General features: G+C 50.7%; 3 protein-coding genes across 5 annotated transcripts in view; 2 read left to right on the top strand and 1 right to left on the bottom strand.

Annotated features, from left to right (window-relative positions):
* LOC136149554 (primary amine oxidase, lung isozyme-like) overlaps positions 1-24,720 on the top strand; it is a 40,833-nt gene that overhangs the window by 711 nt on the left and 15,402 nt on the right. The gene's annotated exons all lie outside the window — the stretch shown is intronic.
* On the bottom strand, positions 4,771-6,008 carry LOC136150218 (neugrin-like). Its single transcript, XM_065910952.1, is given in 3 exon segments — positions 4,771-5,467; positions 5,844-5,932; positions 5,934-6,008. Coding segments are annotated over 3 exon segments (861 nt in total).
* Positions 10,602-14,384, top strand: LOC136149559 (primary amine oxidase, lung isozyme-like). Its single transcript, XM_065909918.1, has 4 exons — positions 10,602-12,198; positions 12,409-12,694; positions 13,064-13,193; positions 13,926-14,384. The coding sequence occupies exons 1-4, from the start codon at positions 10,602-10,604 to the stop codon at positions 14,196-14,198; spliced, it is 2,286 nt and encodes a 761-aa protein (XP_065765990.1). The 3' UTR covers positions 14,199-14,384.

The following is a 24,720-nucleotide window of genomic DNA, read 5'->3' as shown; positions in this document are numbered from 1 at the left end:
TCTGGTAGCACTGGAGGTGGCTCTGCGGGCGTGGTGGTGATGAGGAGGGGTCACTTTGTGCCAGGTGTGTGGTGTAACCAGTGTCCTCCGAACTTGGCAATCGCCAACTCGGGAGACTGGGTGAGCGCCAAGGGTGAGAAGCAGAAAGACCAGTCACACCATGCCATGGGGCCAGGGGCTGACCAATCACGTGTGAGCATGCAAATGAGCCAGGGCCTCTGGGGGTGGAGCCTCCCCCTCAGGCCGTCCCCACAGGATCCGGAGTCTCTCCACCAAAGTCCAGAGATTGGACATAATAGAACTGTCCTTCCCTAGAAGATTTGTTAAGTAGGTTCTAATACAGCTTGACAGAGCAATACTCCAAAGCTATAAAACTGTATCTTTGTATAGAAATTACTGTTCTAAAGAGCAAGATAATGCACAGAATTGTGTACCAGGCACCTCCATTTGTGTTTTATGGGGGAGGATCATATAAATCCATATTTTCATATCTTATAGACGCATATTCTGAAGACACAGGTAACACTGGTTGCCTCTGTGAAGAGGAACCAGGAGGTAGGGACTTGGGACTGAAGAGACTTGATACTACATATCCTTTTGTACATTTTGAATTCTGAACCATGTGACTGTATTATCTATTCATTTATTATTATTCAAAGAATAAATGGGGCTAAGTAGTTTCTGACTTCATTCTTTAAAGTAACTTGTCTTTTTCTTGCCTGGAAAACCCCATGGATGGAGGAGCCCGATAGGCTACAGTCCACGGGGTGGCAGAGTCGGACATAACTGAGCGGCTTCACTTTCAGGGTAGGTGAGGGTACTCTGCCCAGGGACTCAATTGTTTCAAGTGTTTGAGACCCAGAGAAATGGATGTGGCCTCTGTGATTACTCACTCAATCATGGCCAACTCTTTGTGACCCCATGGACTGTATGTAGCCTACCAGGCTCCTCCATGGATGGAATTCTCCAGGTAAGAATACTGGAGTGTATTGCCTTTTCCTTCTCCAGGGAAACTTCCTGACCCACAGAGAGAACCTGGGTCTGCTGCATTGCAGAGAGGTGTGGCCTCTGGTGACCCCTTTGCCTCTTCTTGCCTGTATATCTCCAAGAAAAAATGTTAAAGATCAAGAAATCTCTTTTGCCATCCCTTGCTCACTCTCCCTGTCTGCCTCACTTCAAAGAGGGGGAATGAGAGGCAATGGGGAGGGGTGGAAACCAAGGTAGGGCTGGGCATTGAGGGACAGGAAACAGATTTCAGATGCTGCTCAGCTTCTGACCTGAGGGAGACCATATCCAGGGAGCACAGAAGCTTCTGCTCCCTTCTGTCCTGCTCCCAGTCCAGGTTCACTTCTGGGTCACCAGTGGATGGAGGTAAACTGATCAGAAGCTATGTTCCAAAGAACAGGGAGAAAGCCCTCAGTCAGAAGAGAGGGCCAGTGCTGGGTGGGTGAATTTATAATATGACCTGAAATGAAAGTCAGAGTGACAGAGGACAGAGAAGGAGGAAAAGGAGAAGCTAAAGACTGAGACAAGGAGAAATATCAATGCTGTTGCCGCTGTGGCTCTGATACTGACTTGATGCCTCTTCTTTCTTTTTTTTTTCCATTTATTTTTATTAGTTGGAGGCTAATTACTTTACAATATTTTAGTGGGTTTTGCCATACATTGACATGAATCAGCCATGGATTTACATGTGTTTCCCATTCGGAATCCCCCTCGCCCCTCCCTCCCCATCCCATCCCTCTGGGTCTTCCCAGTGCACCATCCCCAAGCACTTGTCTCATGCATCCAACCTGGACTGGCGATCTGTTTCACACTTGATAATATACATGTTTCAATGCTATTCTCTCAGATCATCCCACCCTTGCCTTCTCCCACAGAGTCCAAAAGTCTGTTCTATACATCTGTGTCTCTTTTTCTGTCCTGCATATAGGGTTATCATTACCATCTTTTAAAATTCCATATATATGTGTTAGTGTACTGTATTGGTGTTTATCTTTCTGGTTTACTTCACTCTGTATAATGGGCTCCAGTTTTGTCCATCTCATTAGAACTGATTCAAATGTATTCTTTTTAATGGCTGAGTAATATTCCATAGTGTGTATGTAACATAGCTGTCTTATCCATTCGTCTGCTGATGGGCATGTAGGTTGCTTCCATGTCCTGGCTATTATAAACAGTGCTGTGATGAACATTGGGGTACACGCATCTGTTTCGGATCTGGTTTCCTTGGTATACATGCCCAGGAGTGGGATTGCTGGGTCATATGGCAGTTCTATTTCCAGTTTTTTAAGGAATCTCCACACTGTTCTCCATAGTGGCTATACTAGTTTGCATTCCCACCAACAGTGTAAGAGGGTCCCCTTTTCTCTACAACCTCTCCAGCATTTATTGCTTGTAGACTTTTGGATAGCGGCCATTCTGACTGGTGTGTAGTGGTACCTCATTGTGGTTTTGATTTGCATTTCTCTGATAATGAGTGATGTTGGATGCCTCTTCTTTCTCTGACTTGAGTCATTGAACTTCTCCACCACACGCTTATGCGGTTGTCTCCACCTCCTCCTGGCTCCTCTTTCTGATTAGATGCACAATAATCAGTGCTGGAGGCAAAAGGAAGAAAGAAATGTGGTATCCACCCCTCTCCCACCCTGGTTGAATAAGTTGCAAGTCATTGCCTTGAGTGCCATGTCCAGACCAAGGCTGTGAGTGTTTGCACGTAGTGAGTGTGCCTGTGAGTGTGAATGGATGCTCACTTAGAGCTTTTTAAAAGTTTGTTGTCACGGATTTTTTTGTTTTTGTTTTTATATTTTTCTTTCTTTTTTTCTTTGGCTGTGCTGGGTCTTAGTTGTGGCAGGAAGGATCTTCACTCTTAGCTGTAGCATGTGGGATCTAGTTCCCCAGCCAGGGATCCTACCAAGGCCCCCTGCACTGGGAGCAGGGGAATGTTACCCACTGGACCATCCGAGAAGTCCCAGAGCATTGCTATATTTAGGAGCACTTACCACCTGGCAAAAATGGGCTCAATAAAGGACAGAAAGTGGTATGGACCTGACAGAAGCAGAAGAAATTAAGAAGAGGTGGCAAGAATACACAGAAGAACTGTACAAAAAAGATCTTCACGACCCAGATAATCACAATGGTGTGATCACTCACCTAGAGCCAGACATCCTGGATTGTGAAGTCAAGTGGGCCTTAGAAAGCATCACTATGAACAAAGCTAGTGGATGTGATGGAATTCCAGTTGAGCTATTTCAAATCCTGAAAGATGATGCTGTGAAAGCGCTGCACTCAATATGCCAGCAAATTTGAAAAACTCAGCAGTGGCCACAGGACTGGAAAAGGTCAGTTTTTATTCCAATCCCTAAGAAAGGCAATCCCAAAGAATGCTCAAACTACCGCACAATTGTACTCATCTCACATGCTAGTAAAGTAATGCTCAAAATTCTCCAAGCCAGGCTTCAGCAATACGTGAACTGACAACTTCCAGATGTTCAAGCTGGTTTTAGAAAAGGCAGAGGAACCAGAGATCAAATTGCCAGTATCCACTGGATCATCAAAAAAGCAAGAGAGTTCCAGAAAAACATCTATTGACTGCGCCAAAGCCTTCGACTGTGTGGATCACAATAAACTGTGGGAAATTCTGAAGGAGATGGGAATACCAGACCACCTGACCTGCCTCTTAAGAAACCTGTATGCAGGTCAGGAAGCAACAGTTAGAACTGGACATGGAACAACAGACTAGTTCCAAATAGGAAAAGGAGTACGTCAAGGCTGTATATTGTCACCCTGCTTATTTAACTTATATGCAGAGTACATCATGAGAAATGCTGGGCTGGAAGAAGCACAAGCTGGGATCAAGATTGCCGGGAGAAATATCAATAACCTTAGATTTGCAGATGACACAACCCTTATGGCAGAAAGTGAAGAACTAAAAAGCCTCTTGATGAAAGTGAAAGAAGAGAGTGAAAAAGTTGGTTTAAAGCTTAACATTCAGAAAACTAAGATCATGACATCTGGTCCCATCACCTCATGGGAAATAGATGGGGAGACAGTGGAAACAGTGTCAGACTTTATTTTGGGGGGCTCCAAAATCACTGCAGGTGGTGACTGCAGCCATGAAATTAAAAGACACTTACTCCTTGGAAGGAAAGTTATGACCAACCTAGATGGCATATTAAAAAGCAGAGACATTACTTTGCCAACAAAGGTCCATCTGGTCAAGGCTATGGTTTTTCCAGTGGTCATGTATGGATGTGAGAGTTGGACTGTGAAGAAAGCTGAGTGCTGAAAAATTTATGCTTTTTTTTTTTTTGACTGCTTCATTTTGCTTTATTTTGCACATAATGAGGACAACCAATTGACTAAGCAGTTCCAGAACTGTTAAGTGTTCATTAATCAAGAAGTAAATGAGGTGACAAGACAAACTTAATCTCCTCCCAAATATACTGCAAGTATCACAGAAACTTGTAACAACACATGCAATACAGGTTTTTCAACAGACAGACCAAGGGAGAAGGGTAAAATCTGCAGATGGCTGTGGGTCAGAGCAGGGGCTGTGCTCCAGGAGGCTGGACTCTGCCTGGTGGGTCACCGCTCTGCTCCCAGACACATCTGCCCTGTGAAGTCCTCTGCCCTTTGTCAGATTCAAACCTTTCATCCCACATTCCAGGCTCATCGTTCCCTCACTTCCAAGGTGGAAATCCGTACACAGAAATCCAGGCAGAACTAAATATACTCGCCTGGCTGTGTGTCACGTGGCACATCCCCGGCTCAGATTCTGTACAGGAAGTTCCCATTACTGTCAAAGAACTCTCGTCCCCTCTGCACGACTCTGTTGCTGATCTGGTCACCTGCCTCCCCTGCCTTCAGCTCTTCCAGCTTCTTGTCACTGGGTAATCCATCACTGTCAATTCCTCTGGTGCCCCTACAAGTGTCGGTAGGGTGACTGGCAGCAACAGGCACAAAGTTCTTCCCCTCCTCCAGGCCCTGGACTCCTTTATTCCTTTCCGTCTGTCTCGTTGGTATATTTGTACTCTGAGTGTTCAATTCAATCGCTTTCAAAGCTGTGCTGTGACCATCGCCTTTGGATGAGGCTTCATCCCCAGGCATCAGCAAAGAACCTGATACAGACATGCCTGCAGAAAGTGGTTTGGAGGAATCTCCAGGGCCTGGGAGCTCCGGGAACAAACGGCCAAATCCAATTTTCTTAAGGATTTTTTGATCCTGCTTTAGTTTCTGTTCCAATGTGGGTACAAACTTGCTTTTTAAAACCCTTCGGATCACATCGGTGCTGATATCAAAGCCTTCAGCCAATCTGGGAACTGACCAAGACTCTGCAAATTCCCTGTGTAAATACCTGATCTGCTCCATGGCTTCCCACGTCAGGGACCTGGGCGGTGCGCCTGACGCCTCCATTTGCCTCCGAATTTTCTGGAACCGAATGGCTTTTTTCTGTCGTTTCAGGGCGCTGGGGGAGAGAACCAATGTCAGAAACCATGCCTAGACGCTAGATGGGTGGTTTAAGAGCCTTGGGGTCAGTCACAGAGCGTCAAGCGCACTTCACTTTGGAAACACTACCTGGCCATGTCGGCCAGCCAGAACACCGCCCCAGAAGTCTAACACCAAGAACAACAGCCCATAAGCTGTTGCTGAATTCTCTAGTCTGGTGATGAAATACGTCCTTGGTGAGGACCTGTGGTCGCAAAGGATCTAACACCTGCCCCTGCGCCCCTAAAAACGGGTGAGAAGGGCTGCTGCAGGACACCCAGCACCAACCGGGCGTGGACAAGGGCGCCCAGACCAAGGCCCTGCTTCAAGCTGAGGGCCCGGGAAGGAGTCGGTACCTCTCCACCTCCTGCAGTTCTCGCTCCTCCGGTTCCCAGTCAAAATCGGGATCCGGTTCTCGGCTGATAGAGCCGGGGATGGTCACCCCCCCGGGTAGCAAACCCACAGCGAGCGACAGCTGCGCAGACACGGCCGCCCAGGAAACCCTTCAGGGAAAACGCCATGTTTACAAAAAACCCTTCACGACCCGCGGAGTGGCAGCACCGGAAGCCAGGGACGGAACCGGAAGTACGCTTGGGCCAAATTTATGCTTTTGAACTATGGTATTGGAGAAGACTCTTGATTGAGAGTCCCTTGGACTGCAAGGAGATCCAACCACAGTCCATCCTGAAGGAGATCAGTCCTGAGTGTTCATTGGAAGGTCTGATGCTGAAGCTGAAACTCCAATACTTTGGCCACCTCATGTGAAGAGTTGACTCATTGGAAAAGACCCTGATGCTGGGAGGGATTGGGGGCAGGAGGAGAAGGGGACGACAGAGGATGAGACGGCTGGATGGCATCACCGACTCGATGGGCATGAGTTTGAGTAAACTCCGGGAGTTTGTGAGGGACAGGGAGGTCTGACGTGCTGCGATTCATGGGGTCGCAAAGAGTCGGACACGACTGAGCGACTGAACTGAACTGAACTGAACCACCTGGCAGATTCAGTTACTGATTAAGGTAAAATCCCAGCCAAAAATCAGTAGTAGTTTGTGCGGTGATGAGATATTAATAATTGTGTAGAAGATCCTTACATAGTTTATACAGTGCTTGGTGGGTTTGGGAAAAGGAGATACCCCTAACCAAATAAAAAAGGTATATGAAGTCCTGCTGACAGCTTCTCTGATGAGACTTATCAGTGAGAATCAGCTACCCTCCCCAGTACTCTTGCCAAGAGAATCTGATGGACAGAGGAGTTTGACAGACTACAGTCCATAGGGTCGAGAAGAGTTGGACACAACTGAATCGACTTAGTACAGCACATGTCAGTGAGAATGGGCTCGTAAATTCTACAGCCTGTTTGTTTTAAGGGGAAACCCATCCCTCCAGCTGCTCCCAAAAGGTTCTCTCTCAGTTATCCAACCCCTTCCCTGAACTTTAAATCTCTCCCTCTTGACTGGCTCTTGACTCTCATCTCGTTAAGTCTCTGCCAGGAGCCTGATTCTCCAGGGCAGGGTCTTCCCTTAGCTTGGGCCTCCCAGATGCCTTCCTCCAAGGAGAGTTCTACTTTTCCCACCTCCAACTTCCCTTCCCCACCCAGTCCCTCCTCTTCCCACTCTCTTCCCTCTGCTGATGCAGAAGCACAGGCCCTTCCAGTCTCCACTTTCTGGACTTCTGGGTGGCATTGGTCTTCTCTGAATAGTCCCTACTGAAAACTCTTGCCTGTCATCAACTCCTCACTGTCTGACTTCTCTGAGGGCAAGCTGGGTGTTTCTCAGCCTCTTATGCTGGGTCCTTTGCCTCGGCTCTGCCCACCAACCTGCTCAGCCCCACACATGGGCATCTTCTCGATTCTGGCCTGCTCCTTCTCTCTCCCCTCTGCAGAGTCCTCCCTGGGTGATCTCAGGCTTCCTATCTTTCTGCATTAGTCGCTCAGTCATGTCGAACTCTTGCCATTCCATAGACTCTAGTCTGCCAGGCTCCTCTGTCCATGGATTTCTCCAGGCAAGAATACTGGAGGGGGTGGTCATTTCTTTCTCTGGGGAATCTTCCCAACCCAGGCATCGAACCCAGGTCTCACATATCACAGGCAATATCATCTGAGCCAATGACTATCTTTTGTTGTTTGATACAAACCTCTATTACTAGCCTAGAGGCTGTTCTCCGACCCTTGAAACCCTTAGACCCAATGGCCCTTTTTCTGGGCGTCTATGCTGGGGCTTCCCACAGGAACCTCAACCTCAAACTTGTTGGATTCCTCCTTAAACTTGCTGCTCTTCTTGTAGGTCCTTCATCTGAAGAAAGCCCCTCACCCTCCCAAGTCACCCAATGGAAACTTGGTGTCCTTCTGTCACCAGAGTCTGTACCCTTTCTCACACACCGGCTCAACCAGACACTGAGTCCTGTCAACACCACCGGCCACATTGCTCAGATTCCTCTTTTCTTCTCTGTCCTGTGTTCACCGGCCTCATCTGACCCTCTGCTTCCTGTCTGTGTCCTCACTTCTGTCTTTCACACACTCGGTGCTCTCTCAGCATTGAAGCCAGAGCTGTACCCCTGGAATGCAGATCAGGGTGCAGTGACCTGGGTATCTGGAGGGGTTCCAGGGGCCTCATGGAGACTCTGGGACAGCAGCCAGGCTCAGGAACCACATTCTGGGACCCAGCTTGGGGACTAAGGATGCAGCCTGGCTCCAAGGTATCGAGTCACCTTCAGCACATTTACACAGGCTGCGGGCAAGTTTGTCCAAAGGGAAATAAGACTTACTGGAGGAAGCAGGATGTGTAGCTCCTTTCCCCTGAGTAATTGCACAACAGGAACACCTTGAAACAGAAGTTTACAGTGTGTGACATGATGATTGTGTAGCCAAGGATGACACGGATTCAGGGGAAGCAATGTGACAGCAAGATGTTTCTAGAGAAGGTGGGCAGAGGGGGCACCTTCTTCTATATCAGTTCCTCCTCAAGGTCAGGCCACAGCTCTCTCTACCACTCCCTGATCATTACTCCCTCTCCTCAGGAGACCTGGGAATTCCCCACCAGAGTGGACATTCTTGATCTGTGATTCATAACACTGGTCGGGATATAAAAAAGTGTTCCTATTGACAATGTGTTCTGAGCTGGAAGGAAACACCAACACTTATGAAAGGATCCATAATGAAGTTCCTGGGCTGGAAAGGCTTGCCATGGGGCCAGGGCCGGGTTTCACCTTCGATTCTGTCCCCCCTTTATTACAAAGTCCACATGAATCATTTCAAACTGAGACAGGCTAGGGCCTGAGACCCTGTACTGGAATGCTTGCACTTGGCACCTGAGCAGATATCTCCTTGAGCAACTGAATACAAAGAAACTGTAACAGACTAAAAATATCTGCAAGCACTGGGCAGCCCAGGCAATTATGAGCAATGAGATACAAAGAAGACAGAAATGTATTGCTGCTTCTGAGGTGAAAGGAGAAGAGCAGGTATTGGGCATGACCCCTACACACAGTACCACCAAAGGGGTGGGCAGACCACCTAAGCCAGCCCTCAGTCCGCTCCACAGATCTGCCCCCACTCTGACTCCACTGAAGGGACCAGGCCACAGAGGGCAAGCAAGGGAACCTGTGTTTTGTTCTTGCTCCTTCCTGTAGCAGCCTGAGAACCAGTCAACTCTCACTTGATTTACTCCACTGGCCTCTTTATTAATTCAGATGCAAGAGTCCGAGGCCGCAGGTTGGTCACAAAATGACCCAGATGTGGAATTTGCATATCAAAATAGAGCAGGTTGCAGAAGCAGCTAGTATCTGGAGAACCTGACCTTTCTGCGGTTGATTTCCCTGGTTTCACATGTGCCTAGATTTCTGTCTTTCTGCAGTGCCTACTTTGCTTAAGATCCACACACTGCACAAGCCTTCCTGACCTGATCTCTTCTGCTGTCCCACCGACTCCTGTCGCCACCTCACACCCAACACCCTGACCTTGGCCAATACCTGCCCACGTGAGGTGTTTCAAGTTCTGTACCCTTGCACCTTCTGATGCTTTTGGCTGGGATGTACTGTCCCTTTTCCTCCAGGCAAACATACTCTGTCTGCAAGGTCATCTAAGGTGGCTTCTGGGGAAAGTGGTCTTGGACATGTCCAGGCTGGAAAGGAGTTTCCCCCAGGTCACCAGGGAAGCATATCCATCTCTGGACCTTCAGGCTGTCCTGGTTCCCTCATACCTGGCTGCACAGAAGATGGTGTCTCCCTCACATCCCCTGCCTGACAATGGAGATGGTTTTGCTCTCTCCATCTTTAGCATTCTGGAAAAGGCTTTCCTGGGGATGAAGTTTGTGGACAGCTAGGTTAAGTTCACAGTCAGAGTATTATGCACCCTGACATCTGATGTGTTCCCTCAGTTCTGCTCAAGGGGTGGGGGTCCCTCTAAACTGCAGCTTCCTACCCCCTCCAGCTTCTGACTGGCTTCACTCCCCTCAAGCTCCTCTCTAGTGACTCAGGGAGCTCAGGACCTCCAAGATGTTGATCTGGCTCAGCTCTTCAGCCCCCCAGCTCCCTACAGGTCATTGGTGTTGAGGGCATGAGTCTCCAGGCTCCAATGTATGCCAGTAGGTTTCTGGTTGTCACATGGGAGCCCCACAGAGGGCTTCATGGAGTAGAGGAAGGAAGATGGAATCTGGCTGGATGGCTGAACACAGGGCAGTTTTGCTTGCAGCAATGTAGCAAGGAGCAAGGTTGCATCGAGAGAGTGGAAAATATCCCCAGGACCCATGACTTCTACCACGCCCTCCCTCCAGCTGTGTCTCCCATACCCATCCTTCCCCCATTCTGTGAAGCTGAGTGTTTGATTTGAAACAGGATGACAGCGTCTGATATGGGCCACTTAAAATTCAGGTTATAACCTCAGGTGCATCTTCTGAGCCTGGCCTGATCACTGCCCCACCCCAACCTCCAAACACTGCCAATCCTCTTTCCTTGGCTGCTTATCCGTAGGGTACATATAACACGTTGACCTGAAGCACAACTCTAAGACAGGAACCTCCAGACACTGAGGGAGGCATAGTGCACCCAGTTCTGTCGGTCTGTCCATGATACATGCTGCCTTCCAAATCAAGAGCCTGAAGACAGCCAGAGCTTTAGTGATGTTCATCTTCATTTTTCTGTCCTTGTGGACACTTCAGGTGATGGGCAGGGAGGAAGGTCCTGCTGGGAGTGAGACGGGAGTTGGGAAGCAATGTCATCCCAGCCTGCCTCCCCGCTGCCCCTCTGGATCCCCCAGTGCCCAGCCCTGGACACAGCCAAACCAGAGCCAGCTGTTTGCAGACCTGAGCCGAGAAGAGCTGACAGCTGTGATGAGCTTCCTGTCCCAGAAGCTAGGTCCAGGCCTGGTGGATGGACGCCAAGCCCGACCCTCAGACAACTGCGTCTTCTCGGTCGAGCTGCAGCTGCCCCCCAAGGCGGCAGCCCTGGCCCACCTGGACAGGGGGAGCCCCCCACCTGCCCGGGAGGCACTGGCCATCGTCTTCTTTGGTGGACAACCCCAGCCCAATGTGACCGAGCTGGTGGTGGGGCCACTGCCCCAGCCCTCCTACATGCGGGATGTGACCGTGGAGCGTCATGGGGGCCCCCTGCCCTATTACCGACGCCCCTTGATTCTCCGAGAGTCCCTGGATATAGACCAGATGATCTTTGACAGAGAGCTGCCCCAGGCTGCTGGTGTCCTCCAGCACTGCTGTTCCTATAAACAAGGAGGACAGAACCTGGTGATCTTGACCACAGCTCCCCGTGGTGTGCAGTCAGGGGACAGAACCTCCTGGTTTGGCCTCTACTACAACATTTCAGGATTTGGGGTCTACCTGCACCCTGTGGGGTTGGAGCTGCTGGTAGATCACAAGGCTCTGGACCCTGCCCAGTGGACTATCCAGAAGGTGTTCTTTCAAGGCCGCTACTACGAGAGTCTGGCCCAGCTGGAGGAGCAGTTTGAGGCTGGCCAGGTGAATGTGGTGGTGATCCCAGACAATGGCACAGGTGGGTCCTGGTCTCTGAAGTCCCAGGTGCCCCCGGGTCCAACTCCACCTCTGCAGTTCCATCCTCAGGGCCCCCGCTTCAGTGTGCAGGGCAGTCGAGTGGCCTCCTCATTGTGGACTTTCTCCTTTGGCCTCGGAGCTTTCAGTGGTCCTAGGATCTTTGACGTTCGATTCCAGGGAGAACGACTGGCTTATGAGATCAGCCTGCAAGAGGTCCTGGTTGCCTATGGTGGGAATACCCCAGTAGGAATGGTGAGCCACTATATGGATCGAGGCTTTGGCATGGGCAAGTTCGCCACGCCCCTGACCCGCGGCGTCGACTGCCCCTATCTGGCCACCTATGTGGACTGGCACTTCCTTCTGGAGTCCCAAGCCCCCAGGACCCTACACGATGCCTTTTGTGTGTTTGAGCAGAATGAGGGCCTGCCCCTGAGGCGACACCACTCAGATGTGTTTTCTCACTATTTTGGGGGTCTTGTGGAGACAGTGCTGGTCTTAAGATCTGTGATGACCTTGTTCAACTATGACTATGTGTGGGATGTGATCTTTCACTCCAATGGGGCAATTAGAGTAAAATTCCATGCCACGGGCTTCATCAACTCAGTGTTCCACTTTGGTGCTGCCAGACGCTATGGAAACCAAGTTCGGGAGAACACACTGGGCACTGTGCACACTCACAGTGCACACTACAAGGTGGATCTGGATGTGGGAGGTAAGACACCCTGGAGAGGTAAGGATTGCAGTAGAAGGGCCTGGAAGATGGGGGACATCTTTGGGTGAGAGATGGGAAGCAAGGGACACACTCAGTCTGGCCTTGTCTTTGGCTCCTACACTAAAGCCAGGCACAGGCAGACTCCACAGGGGGCAGGGCAGCCACCTGACTAACTCTTTCTCCTCCCTTCTCCCCGCTCCATTCCCACAGGACTGGAGAACTGGGTCTGGGCTGAGGACATGGCTTTTGTCCCCACGGCGATACCCTGGAGCCCAGAGCACCAGACACAGAGGCTGCAGGTGACACGGAAGCAGCTGGAAACGGAGGAGCAGGCCGCCTTCCCCCTGGGAGAGGCTTCCCCTCGCCAGCTGTACCTGGCCAGCAAGCAGAACAACAAGTGGGGGCACCCTCGGGGCTACCGCATCCAGATGATCGGCGCCCCTGCGGAGCCACTGCCCCAGAGCAGCCCTTTGGAGAGAGCCGTCAGCTGGGAAAGGTGGGTGGGGTGCATTTTTGGCGGGGGTGGCTGCAATGAGAAGAGTGTTGGGAGGGGCATTTAGAAACCCAGTTCAAGTTGTACAAGAGGTCAGGTAAGAGCCCAAGACAAATTTCCTGGTTATCAAAAGGCCCACAGTGAATACACACCGCCCAAGTGGGAAAAGTCTTTTAAATTTTGGTGGGGCCATGTTGTAAAATTGAAAAGGATATACAGATATACATGGAAAGGTGTTAGGCCACCCACTAGAGTGACATCGAGTAACTGTAGAGAGGGGAAACCTAATATCCATGGGCTCAGCTCCCTTCCATGAGATCAAGCACCAGGACAGGGACAGTGACCATGGACCCCTGACCAGAGCATCTCTAGGTACCAGCTAGCCGTGACCCAGAGGAAGGAGACAGAGCCCAGCAGCTCCAGCGTCTTCAATCAGAATGACCCCTGGACTCCCACCGTGGACTTTGCTGACTTCATCAACAACGAGACCATTGCTGGAAAGGTCAGCTGAGTGCGGGAGATGAGGGAGTTGTAGGGGACACAGAGATCAACCCCACCTCCTCTTGGGGTGAGGGCCTGAAAATTAGTGATCACCTGAAGGGTTAGAGCTGACTCCTGCTTCTGTGCTTTTGTGGATCTGCTCACTACTTGTGGAGGGAAACTTCCTAAGCTGGGAGTTCATCTGCAGACCCTGGCTGAGGCTCCAGCCTTTCCTGGAGAGGCGGCAGTTCTCTGTCTCTGCTCTGTGGACTGAGTCCTTTAAGGGCCCCAGGATTCAAAAGGGCTGGAATGACCACGGAAGACTACATCTGTTATACCTAAAACTTCTCCACTTCTGTCTTCACCACCAAAGGGTTAATTTTTAAATGCCAGCCTTTTCTGTTAGCCACACTCTTTCATTCTCCTCCTTTCAGTTATTGTTTGGAAACTCCTGCAGTGTCAGGGGAGGTGCTGAAGTAGCCTGTGGGTGTCATCATTTCTCTTGGGATAGGTAGGCTGATGACGATGTGATAGGAAATGTCAGAGATGGCAGCTGCAGCCTGGAATAGTGGAGGCTGGTGTTGCTCCTAATATGAAGTTGATTCTTTATGCTTTGACTTCTGGGCTACTATGAAAAAGCATATAGATGTTAAAACCCTCTTGAGTGATGGTGAGCTCCCAAAGTGAATCCTGTGGGAGGCAGAGGTGTCCTTAGCAGCACCAGGCCTCATGACCCTCTTTCTTCCCTTGCTAGGACTTGGTGGCCTGGGTGACAGCCGGTTTCCTGCACATCCCACATGCAGAGGACATTCCCAACACCGTGACAGTGGGGAACAGTGTGGGCTTCTTCTTGCGACCCTACAACTTCTTTGATGAGGACCCCTCCATCAATTCTGCTGACTCCATCTACTTCCGGGAAGACCAGGATGCGGAGTCCTGTGAGGTCAACTCCCTGGCTTGCCTGCCCCAGGTTGCTGCCTGTGCCCCTGACCTGCCTGCCTTCTCCCACGGGGGCTTCTCCCCCTAGGTGTTCCCTGGGATGGGGAAGGTGGCTGGAGCCCCATCCAGGGAATGTGGGGAGAAGAAGGGCTGGGAGCTGGGGAGTCTGTGCCCTCGTCTTCCTCTTCACCCTCCAGGGTCCTTTCCCTTGCCTTCCCCCCCTGCTGGGAGCATCCTGAGTCTCTGCTGCCTGAGACAGGGGCTTCTCATCTCTGTGGACCCCAAGCTGCTGGGTTCCTGTTGCAGAGAGGAGAGGAATGGCCCATGGGGAGTCTGAAATGATTATTAAACCTTTCCAATCGCGTCCTGGTTTTGATGTATTTTGTTTTGTTTTTTTCCTTTTGTCTGTTTCCTGCACTCTCAAAGCTTTTTCGGCCATGCCAGGTCTCTCCTGAGAGTCCCCAGTCCTCACATGGGAGGGGTGGATGGTGGCTCTCTAAGGGGGTGGCCGCCGACAGGATTCCTGCCAGGACTGTGAAACCAGAAGTTCAGCTGGAAGAGGCTCTTTGGCCCTTGTGTCCTCTCATCCTGGTCCTCCTTCTTCTGTTCCTTCTTGCCTTGCCTTCTTCTCTTCTTACCTGTTCTTATATCTTGATATTTACCTCCTGGACCTCAGTGGAGGTTCCTCAGCTCTCATTTTTCAACTCTGGTCTCCTCTCCTGACTCTAGGACTGTAGAAGTCTGAAAGTGCAAGGGACATCTAGCTTGAGAGAACAATTCCCATCTGTCTCCCTGTGTCTGGAGGCTGCCCCTTTCCCAGTCCTGGGACAGTGTGTTTGTATAGGCCTGTCTTGCATCCTCTTGCAGGGGTGGTCATGGAGACAGCAGCAGCTCGAGGTAGCCCTTGAGGTGGATTTGTGGGTGCAGTGGTCTTGAGGAGTGGTCATTTTGTGCCAGGCCTCTCTGTGACTTGTGTCCTCTGCACAATGCAGTAGCCAGTAGGGGAGGTTGGGTGGGCACCTAGGGAGAGAGGCAAGAAGACCTGTCTTGGAGCCAGGGGTTGTCCAATCACAGTTGGTCATGCAAAGCAGCCAGGGCCTCTGGGGGTGGAGCTTCCCCCAGAGGCTGTCCCTCGGGAGATGTGGATGGAGTAGGTCTGGATCCAGGGTCTCTCTACAAATGTCCAGAGATTGCAAATTATAGAACTGTTTTTCCTAGAAGATTCTTTAACTAAATTCTTATACAGTCTTACAAAGCAATATTACATAACTGTAAAACCAGTCATATTTCTTTGTATTAATTAATCTTCTAGAGAGCAAGGCAAGGTACAGAAGTGTGTATAAGGCACCACCTTTTGTGTTTTAATGGAAAGATCATATAAATGCATATTTGCTTATCTTATAGATGCATATTCAGAAGACATGGGTGATACTGATTGCCTCTGGAGGGCATCCAGGTGGAAGGGACCTAGGAGGGGGGACTTAGTAGTATAAACCCTTTAAAAAACTTTGAGCCATATGACAGTATAACCTATTCATTTATTATTATTCAAATAATAAATGGCCCCACACACGACCTGACTTCATCCTTTAAACTATTAATAAGTTGTCTTTTTGGATAGGGTAGAATGGGGGAGGATAAACTATGTTGAGAGATGAGCCCAGGGTCTCAATTTTCTCAAATATTTGAGACCCAGAGAAACAGTTGTGGTCTCTGGTGGCCCCATGCTATGGTTTTTCCAGTAGTCATGTACGGATGTGAGAGCCAGACTATAAAGAAAGCTGAGCACTGAAGAATTGATGCTTTTGAACTGTGGTTTTGGAGAGTCCCTTGGACTGCAGGAGATCCAACCAGTCCATCCTAAAGGAGATCAGTCCTGGGTGTTCATTGGTAGGACTGATGTTGAAGCTGAAACTCCAATACTTTGGCCACCTGAAGCGACGAGCTGACTCATTTGAAAAGACCTTGATTCTGGGAAATATTGAGGGCAGGAGGAGAAGGGGATGACAGAGGATGAGGTGGTTGAATGGCGTCACTGACTCAATGGACATAAGTTTGAGTAAACTCCAGGAGTTGGTGATGGACAGGGAGGACTGGCATGCTGCGGTTCATGGGGTTGCGAAGAGTCGGACATGACTGAATGACTGAACTGAACTGAACTGACTTACTGATGACCTCTTCGCCTCCTCTTGTCTGTACGTCTTCAAGGAAAACATTAAACCTCAGTCAGTCTCTTAGACTATCTATGGCTCACACTCCCTGTCTGTCTCTCTTCAGAGAAGGGGAACGAGAAGCAAGGGGGAAGGGTGTCCTCTACCTGCTGGAAGCTGATGCAGGGCTGGGGGGTGAAGGACAGGAAACAGATTTCAGATGCTGCTCAGATTCTGACCTGAGGGAGTCACACCCAGGGAGCACACACAGCACAGAAGCTTCTGGTCCTTTCTGTATTGCTCCAAGCCCAGGTTCACTGCTGGGTCAACAGTGGATGGAGATGAATCAGTGAGCTGGAGAGAAGTTAGGTTTCAAAGAACTGGGAGAAAGACCTCAGTCAGGAGAGAGTGTGGGGGGTGGATGAATTTATAACACGACCCAAGGTGGAAGCCAGTGTGGCAGAGGACAGAGGCTGTGGAAAAGGAGCAGTTAAAGACTGAGACAGAGGAGAAAATGGGTGTTGTGTTCGCCATGGTTCTGATACTGACTTCATGCCTTTTCTCTCTCTGACCTGAGTCATTGAACATCTCCATAAGATGTTTATGCTATTGTTTCTACCTCCTCCTGGCTTCTTTTTATGGTCAGTTGCATGAGAGTCAGTTCGGGAGGCAATGGAATAAAGGAACTTTTTCTTTTGGAATAAAGGAATGTGGTGTCAACCCCTCCCTTACCGGGAAGAATAACTTGCAAGTCATTGCATTGAAAGCATGTCCAAACCAAGGCAGTGGGTGTTTATAAGTGGTGAGTGTGTGTGGATGCTTGATCCCAGCTTTGATGTGGGAGAGGGACTATGGTTGTGTCTCTCTACAGCTGGTCTAGAGATGACACCCCTGGCCCTGGCCTCAGTGGACATGTAGATCGAGAGCTTCTCAGTCCACTGAGGTCAGGAAGCCTGCGAGGTGGACCTCCGGCCACCCACCCCACCCACTCTCTCATAAAACCTTGAAGCTGTGGGGAGGGAGGTAGGAGGGGGGATAGGGAAGGGGAACACATGTAAATCCATGGCTGACTCATGTCAATATATGGCAAAAACCACTACAATATTGTAAACTAATTAGCCTCCAAGTAATAAAAATAAATGAAAAAAAAAAAAAAAAACCAACCTTGAAGCTGGATGGATTGACAGACTCAGACTCAGTGTCAAGCCAAAGGAGGGAAGAGTAACCCAGGATGTCAGGTTCTGAAAAAACTCCTGTCCGCAAAGGCACAATCTTTTGGACTTGGGCCCATTGCCCTTGAGGACCTGAATTAGGGGACACCCAAGGTGTCCTTACAGGAGGGGCATAACTGGGATTCCAGGAAAGGGAACACAGGCAAACCCTGTGAGCAGCAGAAGCTGTGCCCTCCTGCCTTGGCTCTCCTCCTGCAGCCCCTAGGCAGGGCTCCCTCTGCGAGTGCAGGATAGGATTCCCACATGCGTCCAACAAAGACTTCCCCAGTGTGCCAGGCACCTTGGGAGGCACCAGGGTACATTATGGAGTAAGACACAATGTCACCCCCAGGGGTGACAGGGGCAAGTCAAGAGGCAAGCATCAGGGAGTTTTTTCAGGGGAGGTGTGAGGAAGACAAAGCAGGGGTTCCTAACCCGGACTTAGGGACTGGAGAAGGCTTCCTGAGGGACGTGATGTCTGAGCTGATGCATAGAGCTGGCCACAGGAGAAGGAATTGAGTAGTGACAAGTTTCCAGGAAGGGAGAACAACGTGTTCAAAGGCCAGGAAGTGACAAGGTAACACCGTCCAAGTCCCCAAGTTCACTGACAGGTGTGTGGGCTGAGAGCAGAGCCTGGAGGGCTGCAGGGACAGAGAAGGCAGGTGCTTGCAGTCCATGGTTACCCCAAGGGAAACGGGGAGCCATGGAAGGATTCTCAGCAAGGGAGTGCCAGGGGAAAGTTTCCTTTGCCCCTCCTGCAGTGGGGTCCCGTGTGTGAACCACTGGACCACCAGGGAAGTCCCAGAGCATCACTATTTTAATGAACACTTAACACTTGGGAAAGTCAGTTGCTGATTAAACTAAAATCCTAGCCCAAAATAGTTCCCTTGGTCCTTTGTGCTCTGATGGGATAATTGCTTAGATGATCCTTATAAACTTTATACAGAAGATGGTGGGATGAGAGAAAATGAAATTCTAACAGCAACAAAAAAACTTTTCTTGGCTCTCCTTGACAGCTTCTTTGCCTGGACTTGGCAGTGAAAAGGGGTTGATTATTTCTACAGACTCTACCTGTTGTAAGGGAATCCCACCCCTGCTGGCCCCCTCCAGAAGGTTCTTTCTCAGTTGTCCACTCCTCTCTCTGAACTTTAAATCTCTCCATTTTAACTGGCTCTTGACTCCACTCGCTAAGTTGATGCCAGGGCCCAGCCGCTCCTGGGGTTGTCTTCCCTGGGTCTGTTCCTTCTAGGTGCTATCCTCCAACGAGAGCTCTACCTTTCCAGTGTCAGCTTTCCTTCCCCTGAGTCCCTCCTCATCCCATTCACTCCCTCTGCTGATGCAGAAAACACACTCCCTTCCAGCCGCTACTTCTGAACCTCTGGGTGGCCTTGGTCCGTTCTGACTAGTCCCTACTGAAAACTCTCGTCTGTTGTGACCTCCTCACATGCTGACCCCTCCGAGGGCATGCCGGCTGCTTCACAGGCTCCTGTGCCAGCTCCTTTCCTTCTGCTCCGCCAACCAGCCCGCTCAGCCCCAAACCTGGGTATTTTCTGGCCTTTGGGGCCGGCCCTCCTCTCTCCCCCTCTGCACAGTCCTCCGTAGATGATCGCAGGCTCTATTATCTTTAATGATTACTACTTGCTGTTCGAGTAGTAATCTCAACTGTTCGACCTAAATCTCAATTTCTAGCCTAGAAGCTGTTCTCCCATCCCTGGAAACACATAGAGATAGTAGTCCTTTTTCTGGGCATCAATGCCTGGGCTTCCCAGGAGCACCTCAACCTCAAACTTATTGGTTTCCCCCTTAACCTTGCTGTTTTTCTTATAGGTCCTTCTGATGAGGAAAGCCCCTTGCTCACTCAAGTCACTCGTTGGAGGAAATACCTTGGCAGTCCAGTGGTTAGGGCTCCTCCCATTCCCTGCAACTGTCACGGAGTCCACGCATGGTTGGGGAACTAGGATCCTACAACTTGCACTGTGGGACCAAAAAAAGAAAAGTCCATAAATTAACAAGTCACCGAATGAAACTGTGTCTTTGTGTGGCCTAAGTCGCTGTGCTCTTTCTCACCCACCCACCCAGTCAATCAGACACCTAGTCCTGTCAACTCCACCCACCACATTGCTCAGACCCTCCCTTCCTCTTGTCCTCCAGGTCACTGGCCTCAGTCTGGCCCTTTGCCTCCCGTCCGGTGTCATGGTCCCTGTCTGTCCCAACTCCAAGCCCTGCTCAGAACCACAGTCAGAGCTGTGTCCCCAGATTGCAGATCGGAGTGCAGTGACCTACGCGTCCTTCTGCTGCTGGAAGCAGTGTATTGGGCACGATCCCTACCCACAGCACCTCTAACAATTGGGCAGACCACTTAAGCCAGCCCTGGGGCCCGCTCTGCAGATCTGCCCCTGTTCTTACTCCACTGAAGGAACCAGTCCATGGAGGGCAAGCAAGGGAACCTGTGTTTTGTTCTTGCTCCTTCCTGCAGCAGCTTGAGTACCAGGAAGGCCCTGACTCAATTCCTCCTCTGGCCTCATATCAATTCTACCGATGGAAGTGTCCAGGGACGCAGCTTTTAACAAAATGAGCCATATATGAAATTTGCATATCAAAATAGAGCTGGTTGCAGAAGCAGCTGGTACCTGGAGAACCTAACCTTTCTGGGGTTCATTTCCCTGGTTTCACATGTTCCCAGATTTCTGTCTTTCTGCAGTGCCTACTTTGCTTAAGACCCACACACCACACAAGCCTACCTGACCTGATCCCTTTTGCTGTCCCACCGACTCCTGTCTCCACCTCACACCCAATATGCTGACCTTGGCCATTTCCTGCCCATGCCCAGGCTGTTTCAATTCTGTACCTTTGCACCTTCTGATCCTTTTGGCTGGAACGTACTGTCCATTCTCCTCCAGGTGACGTGCAAGATCATCTAAGGAGCCTTTCGGGGGAAGTGGTCTTGGGCGTGTGCAGTTTGGAAAGGTTTCTCCCCCAGTTCCCCAGGGAAGCACATCCCATCTCTGGGGCCCTCAGGTCTCCTGGTCCTGTCAGGGCCTGGCTGCACAGAAGATGGTGTCTCCCCCATATCACCTGCCTGAGAATGGAGGTAGATTTGTTCTCTGCCTCTGCAGTATTCTGGAAAGAGTTTCCTGGGGATGAGGCTTGTGGACACCTGGTTCACAGCCAGGGTTCCAGACACCATGACCTGTGACGGACATCGGTCCTGCTCATGGGGTAAGGAGGGGGTCTTTCTTACGCTGACTGTTCCCCCAACTGAATGCTCCCTTCCAGTGACTCAGGGAGCTCAGGGCCTCCAATATGTTGAACTGGCTCAGCCCTTCAGTCCCCCAGCTTCCTACAGGTGCTTTGTGTTCTCAGCATGACTCTGCAGGCTCCTGTGGGTGCCTGTAGGATTCTGGTTGATGGGGGAGCAGAGGACAGTGATAAGGGCTTCTCAACTAGAGGAAGGAAGGAGCACATCCTCTGGAGTGTTGTGCTCAGGTGTGTTTTGCTTACAGGCAGGTAGCCAGGACAAATCTAGGGCCTGGAGCAGGAAGGAAGAGCCCAAGGACAGTCCCTTTCTGTCCCCGCCACATCTCTCTCTTCTCGCTCCAGCTGTGTACTCAAACCCAGCCCTCCCCCACTTTGTGCTCCAACCTTGAACCTGAGTGTTTGATTTGGAACAGGAAGACAGAGGCTGACATGGGCCACTTAAAAAGCAGATTCCTACCTCAGCCCCATTTCCCGAACTGAGTTAACCACTGTCCCACTCCACCTTCCACTCCCTGCCAACTCTCCGCCCTTGGCTGCTTGTCTTGTATGGACCTTTCATTTCGTCACCCAGATGCATCACCCAGAGCCAGGAACTTCCAGACACTAAGGAGGCATCGTGCACCCAGTCCTGTCTTTCCATGTGTCTATCTCGCAGGCTTCATTCTGATTTAAGAGCCTGAAGACTCAAGAGTTTTCGCGATGTTCATCTTCATTTTTCTGTCCTTTGGACTCTTCTGGTGATGGGCAGGGACGAAGGTGGTGCTGGGAGTGAGAAAGGAGTCGGGAAACAATGTCATCCCAGCCTGCCTCCCCCCACCCCTCCAGATCCCCCAAGTCCAGACCTGGACACAGCCTGACCAGAGCCAGCTGTTTGCAGACCTGTGCCAAGAAGAGCTGATGTCTGTGATGTCCTTCCTTACCTAGAAACTGGGGCCAGACCTGGTGGATGCAGCCCAGTCCCAACCCTCAGACAACTGTGTCTTCTCAGTAGAGCTGCAGCTGCCCCCCAAGGCTGCAGCCCCGGCCCACTTGGGCAGAGAGAGCCCCCCACCTCCCAGGAGCACTGGCCATCATTTTCTTTGGCAGAGAACTCCAGCCCAATGTGACTGAGTGCTGGAGACAGCGCTGGTCTTCAGGTGTATGTCCACAATGCTCAACTCTGACCATGTGTGGGATATGGTCTTCTACCCCAGTGGAGCCATAGAAGTCAAATTCCATGCCACAGCCTACATCAGCTCAGCATTCAACTTTGGTGCTGCCCGAAGATACGGCAACGAGGTTGGGGAGCACACACTGGGCACCATCCACACCCACAGTGCCCACTACAAGATGGATCTGGATGTGGGAGGTAAGACACCTCAGGGGAGGCAAGGATTCCAGTAGAGGGGGCTGAACGACTGGGGACATCTTCGGGTGAGAGGGGAGGAAGCAGGGGACACACTCAGTCCGGTCTTCTCTTTGGCCCCCAGTCTGAAGTCAGGTGCAAGCAGAGTCCAGAGTGGGCAGGGCAGCTGCCTGACCAGGCCTCCCTCCTCCCCTCACCCTTTGCCGCCCCCCCCCCCCCAGGACTGGAGAACTGGGTCTGGGCTGAGGACATGGCTTTTGTACCCACGGCGATACCCTGAGCCCTGAGCACCAGATACAGAGGTTGCATGTACCCGGAAGCAGCTGGAGACCGAGGAGCAGGCTGCTTTCCCCCTGAGGGGGCCTCCCCTCACCACCTGTACCTGCCAGCAAGCAGAAGAACAAGTGGGGGCACCCTCGCGGCAATAGCATCCAGACGGTCAGCTTTGCTGGGCAGCCACTGCCCCAGAACAGCTCCATGGAGAGAGCAGTCAGCTGATGAAGGTGGGTGGTGTGTAGTGTTGGAGGAGGGTGGATGAGATGAGAAACGTGTTGGGAGGGGCAATTAGGAACCCAGTTCAAATTCTACACGAATGACGTAAGAGCACAAAACATTTCCTGGTTATCAAAAGGCCTACAGTAGATAAATGGTCCCCTTGAAAGGCTAAAGCCCAGGCAGATAAATCTTTCCTGTTTTCCTAATGCTGTGAAATCCAAAGGGATCAACAGGAGAAGGCATGAAAAGATGTTGGGCTCAGGTCAAAAGAAAAGAAAGATAAAGAAAAAGATCACTCAAGTACTGTATCTTTAAAAAAAGAGAAAAAAAAAAGGTGTTGGGCCACTCACTAGGTGGAATGTGGGATGTGCAAGAAACCATCTGCACACTAGGGTGACGTCACAGTGACGATGTGGATGAGCTGAGAAGCTGAGGTCCATGGGTTTGGCTCCCTTCCATGATGATCAGGCAGCAGGACAGGGACAGTGACCATGGACCCCTGACCAGAGCATCTCTAGGTACCAGCTGGTCGTGACCCAGAGGAAGGAGACAGAGCCCAGCAGCACCAGCATCTTCAATCAGAATGACCCCTGGACTCCCACCGTGGACTTTGCTGACTTCATCAACAATGAGACCATTGCTGGAAAGGTCAGCTGACTGTGGGAGATGAGGGAGTTGTGGGGGACACAGAGATCAGCCCCACCTTCTCTTGGGGTGAGGGCCTGAAAATTAGTGATCACCTGAAGGGTTAAGAGCTGACTCCTGCTTCTGTGCTTTTGTGGATCTGCTCTCTACTTGTGGAGGGAAACTTCCTTTTCTGGGAGTTCATCTGCAGATCCTGGCCGAGGTTCCAGTCTTTTCTCGAGAGGCAGCAGCTCTCTCAGTCTCTGCTTATGGACTGTCCTTTAAGGGCTCCAGGATTTAGAAGGGCTGGAATGAGCAGGGAAGATCACATCTCTTATACCTAAAGCTTCATTTCTGTCTTCACCACAAAAGGATTAATTTGCAAATATTGAACTTTTCTTGTACCCAAACCTGATCTACCCTCCTCCATTCTCCTTCCTTCAGTTACAGTTTGGGAACTCTCCCAGGGTTGGGGGAGGTGTTAAAATAGCCTGTGGGTGTCATCATTTCTCTTGGGATGAGTAGGCTAATGGCGATGTGATGGGAAATGTCAGAGATGGCAGCTGCATCCTGGGACATTGAGGATGGTGTTGCGCTTAATAAGAAGTTCATTATTTATACTTTGACTTCTGGGTTAATATGAAAAAACGTTTAAAGATTTAAAGTCCTGTTGAATGATGGTGGGCTCCAAAAGTGAATTCTGTAGGAGGCAGAGGTATCCTTAGCAGCACAAGGGCTCATGACCCTATTTCTTTCCCCGCTAGACTTGGTGGCCTGGGTGAGAGCGGTTTCCTGCACATCCCACATTCAGAGGACATTCCCAACACGGTGACAGTGGGGAATAGTGTGGGCTTCTTCCTGCGACCCTACAACTTCTTTGACGAGGACCCCTCCATCAATTCTGCTGACTCCATCTACTTCCAGAAAAACCAGGATGCTGGGTCTTGTGAAGTCAACTCCCTGAATTGCCTGCCCCAGGCTGTTGTCTGTGCCCCTGATCTCCCTGCCTTCTCCCACGGGGACTTCTTCTACAACTAGGTGTTCCCCGGGACGGGGAATGTGACTGTGACTCCAGGGTCTGGGAGTGTGGGGAGAAGGCCAGGAACTGGGGAGCCTGAGCCCTCTTCTCTCTCCTCACACCCCAGGGTCCTCTCTCTCCATCGTCCTCCCTTGCTTACTGCCTCGCCAGGATCATCCTGAAGCTATGCTGCCTGAATCAGGGGCTTCTTAGCTCTGTGCACCCCAACCTGCTGGGTTCCTGTCACAGAGGAGAGGAATGGTCAGCCGAGAGTCTGGAGTCATGGTTACACCTTTCCAGAAGACTCTTCGGTTTGGTGTTTTTCATTTTCTTTTCTTTTGTCTTTGCTTTCTGCTTTCCCCAAATCATTTTAGGCCATGCCAGGTCTCTCCTGAGACTCCCCAGTCCTCACCTGGGAGGAGAGGATGGGGGCTGTCTCTGGGGATGGTTGCCTAGAGGCCCTGGGCAGGGTTCCTGGCAGGCTTGTGAATCCAGGAGTCCAGCTGGAA

This window comes from Muntiacus reevesi, chromosome 18 (genome assembly GCF_963930625.1).
Source record: "Muntiacus reevesi chromosome 18, mMunRee1.1, whole genome shotgun sequence".
Taxonomy (NCBI): domain Eukaryota; kingdom Metazoa; phylum Chordata; class Mammalia; order Artiodactyla; family Cervidae; genus Muntiacus; species Muntiacus reevesi.
The sequence above is the reverse complement of the archived record's forward strand: the minus strand, read 5'-3'. Positions and strand labels throughout refer to the sequence as shown.